This window comes from Priapulus caudatus, unplaced genomic scaffold (assembly GCF_000485595.1).
Source record: "Priapulus caudatus unplaced genomic scaffold, Priapulus_caudatus-5.0.1 Scaffold707, whole genome shotgun sequence".
Lineage (NCBI taxonomy): Eukaryota > Metazoa > Priapulida > Priapulimorpha > Priapulimorphida > Priapulidae > Priapulus > Priapulus caudatus.
This window is the reverse complement of record NW_014577768.1, coordinates 27,935-38,236: the sequence shown is the minus strand read 5'-3', so window position 1 is coordinate 38,236 and position 10,302 is coordinate 27,935. Positions and strand designations below refer to the sequence as shown.

At 43.7% G+C, this 10,302-nt stretch overlaps 1 protein-coding gene across 5 annotated transcripts in view; it reads left to right on the top strand.

Annotated features, from left to right (window-relative positions):
* Nucleotides 1-3,147: 3,147 nt before the first annotated feature.
* LOC106812963 (BAI1-associated protein 3-like) overlaps nt 3,148-10,302 on the top strand; it is a 23,336-nt gene continuing 16,181 nt past the window's right edge. For 4 of the 5 annotated variants that reach the window (XM_014816988.1, XM_014816986.1, XM_014816989.1 and 1 more), the window contains exons 1-9: nt 3,148-3,175; nt 3,745-3,855; nt 4,173-4,276; nt 5,025-5,238; nt 6,810-6,934; nt 7,872-7,962; nt 8,155-8,211; nt 8,479-8,576; nt 9,174-9,225. In XM_014816988.1, the coding sequence (XP_014672474.1) occupies nt 4,272-4,276; nt 5,025-5,238; nt 6,810-6,934; nt 7,872-7,962; nt 8,155-8,211; nt 8,479-8,576; nt 9,174-9,225 (642 nt within the window). In that variant the 5' untranslated portion in view covers nt 3,148-3,175; nt 3,745-3,855; nt 4,173-4,271. The remainder of the gene's footprint in view (nt 3,176-3,744; nt 3,856-4,172; nt 4,277-5,024; nt 5,239-6,809; nt 6,935-7,871; nt 7,963-8,154; nt 8,212-8,478; nt 8,577-9,173; nt 9,226-10,302) is intronic. The other variant, XM_014816990.1, reaches the window with a different exon arrangement.

Genomic DNA, 10,302 nt, shown 5'->3' with positions numbered 1-10,302 from the left:
TTGCTGTCGTTGCTGTTGCTGCTGCCACTGCTGCGGTTACTGCTGATACATTGACTACCGCTGGTGTTGTTGCTGGTGTGCGTGCTGGTGATGCCAGCGCAGCGGCGGTGATGTTTGCTGCTGTTGTATCTGATTGTCGTTGCTGCTGGTGGCGGCAGCGGCGTAGTTTATGGTGTTGCTGATGTTTGTTGCTGCTGTTGTTGCTAATTGCTACAGATGCCGTGTGTGGTGGCGGCGGCGGCGGTGGTGATGCTGCTTTGGCTGATTCACGTTGCTGCGGCTACTGCAGCAGCGTGAAGTCATGCTCGCATTTCTGCGTCCGTCCGAAGATCAGTGTTCATAATCGACCCAGAGATGCCAGTCGCTGTTTGTGTTGGCTTGTACCTGTTGACTGAACAATCGGCGCACGCTAATGCGTGCCAGCCGTGTCACCGGCAGCTAGGAAAATTATAGTTAGCGAGCTCTCTAAGCTGTCGGTGGCCGCTCTCCTCCTCTCACACTCTCTCTTTCTTGCTTGCTTTCGGCTCTTAATATCTTCACACTTCATTTTCTCGTGTTCTCTTTCGAGGCTAATCTATCGCCTCTCCTACCTTCTCGTGTGCGCGCGCCTCTCTCTCTCTCTCTCTCTCTCTCTCTCCTTTTTCTCTCTCTCTCTCTCGTCTCTCTCTCTCTCTCTCTCTCGTTCGGGCGTGGTTGCGATTGCTGCTTTGACAGTCGGTAGGCTATCTGCTAATGCTTTCTGCAGCAGAACATGCAGGTGAGCCTTAAATCAGCACGCCCGGCGTCGCATAATTTGAGGTACTGCTGCTGGCCCTTGTTACACTACGCCGTGATATCACCTGTGCGCACGGCTCGAGTTTGCTACACGGGCATCTTGTGCATGATGGCATAACTATATGGGGGTGTTGACTGAAATATCGTTGCATTGTATTAGAACACGTAGAAAACATTACGACTGCGTCTAATATACCTGAATATAAACCAATAGCTTCATGATAATAATCATGATAATAATGATTATAATAATGATAATATTCATGATAATAATACTATTAAAACACACAGGAAAGCTTACGGCCATGATTAATGTCAATGAATATAAATGCGGGAAAATGGGGAGGGCGTTGGCAGAAACACCACAGCTCTGTAATAATAATTAATACTATTAAAGCAGATAAAAAAAATGCCGCAACTACGACTTATGTCGCGACTAAAGCGTCCCTGACCACGACTCTCTGAATCGTGGCCGTGTTTTCACGTGCATAAACTCAGCCTGTTCTGCTAGCATGTATGGCAAATATGACGTACGCATATACGCTCTGCTATGACACTATTTGTCATAGGAAGATTTATCATAGGAGTTTAGGAGCGCTATTATGAACGCAAGCAGTGAATTTCAGCTGTAAAGCGGAACGAAGTTGACTCGCCAATATTTGTCATAAGAAGAATCTTCCTATGACACTATTAAATAGTGTCATAGGAGAGCGTATATGCGTATGTCGTATTTGTCATAGATGCAAGCAGAACATGTTGATAAACTAGGACGCTGTATCTGCTTCAGTAGGTGTTCATTGGCATGCGACGCAGCTGCCACGCCTGTCCGCACCGAATATTCCAACCTTGACCGGCTTCAGAATAGTGAAATAATTGCACGCAATAAGGCATACATGTTGCGGCTAATTACAGATGTACATTACATTCATGTGCACCGACTAACGTCTCGTGTTTGCTACCTTGCTGTTATCTATGATTGACAGTTGAGAGCAGAGAACGCGGCCGCAACAAACATGCAGAAAACGCAGAATGTCATTATCCCAGGCAAACTGACAACCCTGCTCATCGTATTTTGACCTCCACTTAACCCTTCCATTAGGCGTTTTTCAAAGAGAGAAGCTACCAAATGATAACGTGGACTGACCGTTTCTTCCTTTTGGTTTCGTCTTTTCTTCCTTTTCCATACACTCGAGCACGCACACACGCGTGTGCGTACACACATGCGCTTACACGCACGCGCACATGCACACATACATACATACTGTATTTTTCTTTGTCTCTTCGTCTTTCTCATTCTATGTCTCTTCCTGCAGAGTTGTAAACTATGGGTTTTAACACCGCAGGGATCACGATGATGAATATTCCGTCTCGGATGCTGTAAAGAAGCTAAATGAGGTGCAAGGACTCAAGGGAATGGGCAGGTATGCTCACTAACTTTCCATCGTTAACAACACTTAATCGAGCGGGAAAACTTATTCGCGTGCGGTCTAGGGCTTATTAACGCGGCCATGCTAGGTTCGTGCAAGCCTGCTGCCATGTTATGTGGGTGTAACATCGCAGTCATTTTAGGTGGGTGTAAGCCCGCGGTCATGTTAGGAAGGTGTGACATCGCGGCCATGTTAGGTGTGTGTGACATCGCGGTCATGTTAGGTTGGTATGACATCGCGGACATATGTTAGGTGGGTGTAACATCGCGGCCATGTTAGGTGGGTGTGACATCGCGGCCATATGTTAGGAAGGCGTAACATCGCGGCCATGTTAGGTGGGTGTGACAACGCGTCCATGTTAGGTGGGTGTAACATCGCGGCCATGTTAGGTGGGTGTGACAACGCGTCCATATGTTAGGAAGGTGTAACATCGCGTCCATGTTAGGTGGGTGTAACATCGCGTCCACGTTGAGTGGGTGTAACATCGCGTCCATGTTAGGTGGGTGTGAGATCGCGGTCATGTTAGGTGGGTGTGAGATCGCGGTCGTGTGAGGTGCCGGTGTAACATCCGGCCATTGTTAGAGTGGATTGTAGATCGCCGCGTACATGTTTAGGTTTGGGTGTACTACCGGGAGCATGTTAGGTCGTGCCAAGCCCGCAAAAGCATGTTAAGGAGTGTGAGATCGCGGCCATGTTAGTCGGTAAGTGAAATCGCGGTTCCAATAATTTTCTATCTCAAATTTGTTCATTCTTGTTGTGTTATCCGCCGCCTTCATCGCCCGCAGGCTTTTTTAACCAAATAAGTTCAGTCGGGCGAGAGCAAACAGCGCGAAACGTTTGGACATTTTCCTCGGCCTGCATCAATATGTCAAGATGCCACGACATTCCATCCGACGTGTGTGAGAAGTGCCGTTTCCCCTGGACCAAATCGAGCAAGTCTAACGTGCAGGGGACAAATCAAGCCTCAAGTACAGGTGCTGGATACGTCTTGTCTTTAGGAGGCAATATATAATTATATAATATATTATATATTATATATAATATTAATATTATAATATGTGTGTGTGTGTGTGTGTGTGTGTGTGTGTGTGTGTGTGTGGGTGTGTGCGTGTATGTGTGTGTGTGATGATACCATGACTAGCTATGTGATTTATACTTTTGTAACTTATGATACGCTAAACAGATAAATATATATGTAAATATCAATATCAATATCAATATCAGAATATATGTATATTCGATATGTGTGAATATATTCGAATATGTGTATTCGAGCTCATATAGTTAAAACTGCGGTAGCGATCATCTGTATAGAATGAATGGAAACCTGCCTGTAAAGGAATGTTCTAGCGCTTCGGCAGTTTCGGCGTTTTCCCTAAGTGATCAATATATCAGGGTTGACTGCATTGCCTCGCAAGAGGACAATGTGTGGTAATAAGATAAATAATTGCTGCGCTATGCTTCTGTGGCTTCCGGTATATTTGGATATTATGTGTGAACGCCACCATTCAGTGACGTTCGTGTACTGGTCGTTCCCTCGCAGCTGGGTACTCGGGAGGACAGAGGAATCAGCGAAGAAGACAACTGGACTGATGTGAAGGAGCACGAATCGTTAATATGCATCTTCATAGAACACGAAATCAAGAAATTTGGGGTAAGTATTCAGTCATGTTGTCGATTACTGCAAGACACCTTGCGGCTAGCACGTATTTTATCTGTATAGAATGAAGATGACAATTAACGTGATGAGACTGATGTCAGTATTCTATACAGGTACACATGTTGATGTGCTTTTTCTCTCCATAGTCTTTCTTTCACGCTTGCTTTTCACTGATGATGTTCCCGGGACAAGGAGAGGGTAAATATGTCTCTAAGGTATGGCGAGCATCTTTTAGCTGATGCTAAAATGCTGCTAAGGCTAATAAAAACGAATGTGAGTCCGCACTAACGGACATATTTTCCTGCCGGCAGGACTTATCGTATAAGTGGAGTGGCGAACTACCGCAGCCAGCGCTCACCATCCTGCATCAGCATGCCATACAGGGAGACGTTACCGACGTACAGCAAGTGATGTGGTACGTTATTGGAGCTCATTAGACACTTCACTCCCCCCACACACACCTATAGCATAGTCGTCGTCCCTCTGGCCACTAATATATGATGACTGACTAATATACTAATATATACTAATATACACTAATATAACTTGCACTAATATAACGACTGACCGCGTTCGACTTTTATCTCGTGAAACGTTTCGGCGGATTTCTTGTAAATGTACGTCGTTTGAACATGTTCGCATCGAGTGCGTGAGTTCGGTAACGAAAAGCTGCATTCCCCCACGCCGTCGATTGTTTCATGCTGATCGAAAGAGGCACGCGTCTCCCCTCGAGATCTGCTTCTATACTATCACCGTGACGGCATTCTATCGACGCTCTTCGCGCTAGTAGTTGACCATTTGTGGGAATACACATCAGCGATCGAGACTGCTCGTGTGTCGGGTCGTGTGTGTGCTGCGTGCATGCCGGTCCGCGTGCGTGCGTGCCAGCTGTCCGTGAGTGCGTGCGTGGGTACGTGCGCGCGTGCGCGCGTGCATACCATTGTCCGTATACGCGCGTATCTGTGCGCACGTGTGGGCGTTCGTGCATGTGCGCGCGTGTATCTTTTATGGAGTCGCCCTCACCGATCGGGTGATCGCGCTACCCTACGTATCGCATAGGCGCGCGCACTACGCGCAAACGCACAACGCACGTATAGGCCTACACGCGCACGCGCGCGCGCACACGAACCCAAACACGCAACCACACGCGTTTCTTTACATAGTCGATGGAAGGCGTACAGCCGAAAGCACATGGAGCATCCGTTCGACTACGCCTTCCTACACGGCCTTCTGCAGCAGCTGGACGCGAAGTGGGCCGCATCGGACCTCTCCCGCGATGAGGTAGAGGAAGAGACCCTAGACCCTCCCGCTCGCTCGAATTGTACCGACCTTCCTTCCGTCGAGTGTGTTAGCACGCCGCCTCTAAATAAGCATGCTGTATGTACTGTTTATTTCGCTATTTTGCACATTTTTTAATATAGTTTTTCGGCTAACCGGGGGGGGGGGGGTCCTGTAAAGCTTTGCCAAGCGACAGAGCGGAACTAGTAGACGGTGTAGATGTCGATGTGGTAGTGAATGCATAAAACTTAGATTGATGATGGAACATGTAGGAACCGAAATTCGGTTATCAATCGGTAACATCGCTGAGCTGGGAGTTGGGAGAGGGTAAGGAGAGTTTGATGTGATTGCATATAGATTTGGTGATCTTGTGTCTGTTCAGTTCCATCATCTAGCATAGACGGTTTAACTGTTACCACGGCATGATTAAAAAAATATTACAACCAGGAGTAGATTGGACTACCAGATCAAACAACAGCGTTTTCATGCGTCCATTTTTTGTCGAATTTACATAATTAAACTGATTTTTGACGTCGTACGCCCATTATCCACGCTCACGCACCATAAAAAAAATTTCCGCCTAAATTTCCATAATCTCTGAAATTGAGCACTCTTAATGGATGCGACAAAGTATAGTATTCTTTTTTAAAACGCAACGAAGACATTTCCTAACGAAAACGAAAAACTAACTCCTGCACCTTAATGTCACGCAACTCTGCCTTGCTTCATGATTGTTAAAAGAGAGATGTTTTCCTTTCGAAATTCGACAGATCCTTCTCCCCGTCGTTTAATAATGGTACATTTATCGTGGTTTTTTGTTTTGTGCGAGTATTTACAATGCGTCATGCGTGGGTATATAGGTAAGTTCAGACCGGAATACATTTCAGCAAATTTGAAAGTACATACTTAGCCGTGCTATTTATTCAAATTATTTTCTTATCATCGCCTGAATGCTATAATTATTGTTGACGCTATTATGTATGCGCGTGCATTCTCCTTCTCTTTATATATATATATATATATATATATATATCTTTATTTATTTATTTATTTATTTATTTATTTATATACAGACATTTTAGAATTTGTGGTTGGGTGGGTATTTCTTATGTTGGTATTTTATGCACTTGCATGAGTAGGGTCGCATAAGTGTTTGCTATGAATGTATATGACCTATCTCCCATATTTTTACCATTTCTCTAAACCTAATTCCCTAAGTCGAGACGTAGCTGATAGCATCAACTTTATTAGTTAAACCGATTAACTATAAACAAGTAAATTTAATCGAACATGTTGTCTATATGACAATACTATAGATTCAGAGATAATTTAAATGGGCAAGTTACTTCACCTGGTAGTATCCAGTAAACAGTCGAATGAGGTCTCTAATTTTCGCGAATGGTCTTTATATGACCTTAATTAAAAAGATCATTAATTTCAGCAAGACCTGTATATTATCACTATGATCATAACGGTTGGGGTAATGTAAGTATATAGAGTAAATAATGGTTTATTGATTACCCTAATTAATTACCGCAATGTTTCCTCCTGATGATAATATATTTTTTATTAAACACGTCTTGCGCAACTATCCACATAGATGTGAGGTTATTAAAGTTGGTGGGCGTCTGCTAGTGGCCGCGCGCTGACATCTGGGTGTCTAATTGCAGGAGGAAAGTCTGGCGGAGTCCTTCAACCTTTTCATCGAGTTCTGTATGAGCCTGCTGCGCAAACAGCGAGACATATTCCCGCCGTCAAACCGCGCCGCTTCACATAAGCTGGAAAACCTGCTCAAGTGAGTACGCGAGTTGTAATAAAACACATGTAGCAGCAACAGCAGCAGCAGTAGCATGCAGCAGTAGTAGTAGTAGTAGTAGTAGTAGCAGCAGCAGCAGTAGTAACAGGAACAGCCACAGCAGCAGTGGCTGCAACAAGAGCAGCAGTAGCAACAGTAGTAGTAGTAATAATAGTAACAGCAGCAGCAGCAGAAATACATGTAGCAGTAATAATAATAATAATAATATTAATAATAATAATAATAATAATAATAATAATAATAATAATAGTAATAATAATACCAATAATATTAATAATAATAATGATAATTATAACGATAGCAATACTAATACTAATACTAATAGTACCACCACCGCCAACACCACAGCCCACACCACCGCCAACATATAAAATGCGTATACCTGCACGTTTTGAGTCAAGGAGCTATATACGTCGCTATTTAGACTGAATGCGTCGAGTCTTATGATTGCATCTGCCTCTATAAGAATGTTTCCGCCATTATTTCGCGAGTCTCGAGGGATGTAACCGCGTTCACCCGTACGGTGCGTGCTCGGGTATGAACTCTAGGAAGATTCGTGTCCTGGTAAGGATGTCCTCTAGCGGATTTATGCAGGCATTGGGGACATGTATCCGGTTACGAATTGATACCACAAAGCGAGTGAGCAAACAACACGAAGATGGCATTTATGAACACTCTTAGACCTAACCTCAATTTCGCTTACTGTTTCCCAAATCTATTGCTCACTAGATGCCATAAATTTCCGTCTGCAGAATTAAAATACGTTACTGGGCTATGATGGGGAGGATTGCAGCACTCCAACATACCTCCCCGATGGTAGATTTTGTCTAATCTTTGGCCCATTTGTGTGTCTGCCAATAATAATGTCGTTGAGTATAATGCAGTTTGGTGGATGCATATTCTGTTTCTAATTCAGATGCCTTCATGAAATCCACAATCTCAAGGTATTCAAGAAATGTTGTCCCTTCCAGAAGGAGCTACACACAGAGATTACACAGATCATCAAGGTATGTGTCTGCTAAAATCTCTTTCTATGGGTTATGACACATGCCCCTTTACCTAAGCATGCCTAAGGTTATCGCGTCATCTTCTGCGTGTTCAAAATACAGAGGCTAAGTTATGATATTAACTATCTCAGTCTGTGTGACCTAGCAAGGCAACACAAGATGCACTATAATTGTTTGTTTTTACTCTTCAAGAAAGGAACGTTGGAATGGTATGAGAAGCAACATGCTCTAACGAAGACAACTGTCAGGGTATGGGCACTTGTTTTCCTCCTCTGCATTTTATCAATAATTTATTAAACTTACATACACTTGATTTTATATATAGTCATGCTGGTAGGTACTGCATTATGTAAACTGTCGTCTGCGTCAAGGGGTTGCCATGGTATCTCTTCGTCTTTGTGTGTATGCGTGCGCGTGCGAGTGCCGCACGTGTTCGAGCATCTTTGTGCGTGCGGCTGCGTGCGTGTTTGTGTGTCTCGTAGACATGGCTATACAGCCCAGTCCTGTATATTGCAGAGCGAGGATGACGTCGTCTCTGGTCTCATTGAACTCACCAACATACTGAATAGTGACATTCAGAAGGGCCAGCAGTACTACAACACAATATTTGAAAGGTATTGCAGCATGTGTGCATGGAACGAGAGCTGTATAATTATACAACGACAATCCCCGTTGAATCTATGACGACCTGCCATGCAAACATGGTTCAATTCTAATAGCAGCACAGTTCACGGTGTGGCAAATTTGGGAAAAGGTGTTCAGAATGGAAGCTGCAAACCATTTCGTGTTTTGTTCTGCTGTACAAAGAATATATCTGCTGCACGATGATAATAGCGCAGCCTAGCGTTGCAGCATCGCCGGTAGCGGCTGGTGATTGTCGGCGTTACTAATGCCTGCTTTGGGCTTCAAAATCTCTTCACGATCCATATGATTACAAAATCAGTCAAAGCCTCGCGCGAAGCCGACGCTCTGCACGCGAAAACAAATCATCGTCGATTTGAGAAGCGTTTATCGAAACAATTTCAGCGTTTATTGGCCTCGCTCACGCTTTATGAGCAATGTGAGATCGATAACCGTGATTGTGCGATGTCAATTACTTGCGCGCAGACCAAACCGTTCTGTTCGTTTACATGCTTTTCAGCGCAGGATTATGGATTGAATGATTGCGCGCTGTTATTGCAAAAGGTCACGTGTCATTATTGCTGTTGCAGGGTGGTGGGAGTCAGCTACACGGCGGTCACATACCGACAGTTAGAAAAGCTGGTGAGTGGTGTACGCAAGATATATAACGACATTTTTCACACAATGTTATTAATTCCAGAATATTTTAATCACTATAGTTCGGTTATTGATATATATATATATTATTTATTTATTTATATACAGACATTTTAGAATTTGTGGTTGGGTGGGTATTTCTTATGTTGGTATTTTATGCACTTGCATGAGTAGGGTCGCATAAGTGTTTGCTATGAATGTATATGACCTATCTCCCATATTTTTACCATTTCTCTAAACCTAATTCCCTAAGTCGAGACGTAGCTGATAGCATCAACTTTATTAGTTAAACCGATTAACTATAAATAAGTAAATTTAATCGAACATGTCGTCTATATGTCAATACTATAGATTCAGAGATAATTTAAATGGGCAAGTTACTTCACCTGGTAGTATCCAGTAAACAGTCGAATGAGGTCTCTAATTTTCGCGAATGGTCTTTATGACCTTAATTAAAAAATCATTAATTTCAGCAAGACCTGTATATTATCACTATGATCATAACGGTTGGGGTAATGTAAGTATATAGAGTAAATAATGGTTTATTGATTACCCTAATTAATTACCGCAATGTTTCCTCCTGATGATAATATATTTTTTATTAAACACGTCTCGCGCAACTATCTACATAGATGTGAGGTTATTAAAGTTGGTGGGCGTCTGCTAGTGGCCGCGCGCTGACATCTGGGTGTCTAATTGCAGGAGGAAAGTCTGGCGGAGTCCTTCAACCTTTTCATCGAGTTCTGTATGAGCCTGCTGCGCAAACAGCGAGACATATTCCCGCCGTCAAACCGCGCCGCTTCACATAAGCTGGAAAACCTGCTCAAGTGAGTACGCGAGTTGTAATAAAACACATGTAGCAGCAACATCAGCAGCAGTAGCAGCGGCAGTAGTAGTAGTAGTAGTAGTAGTAGCAGCAGCAGCAGTAGTAACAGGAACAGCCACAGCAGCAGTGGCTGCAACAAGAGCAGCAGTAGCAACAGTAGTAGTAGTAATAATAGTAACAGCAGCAGCAGCAGTAGTAACAGGAACAGCCACAGCAGCAGTGGCTGCAACAAGAGC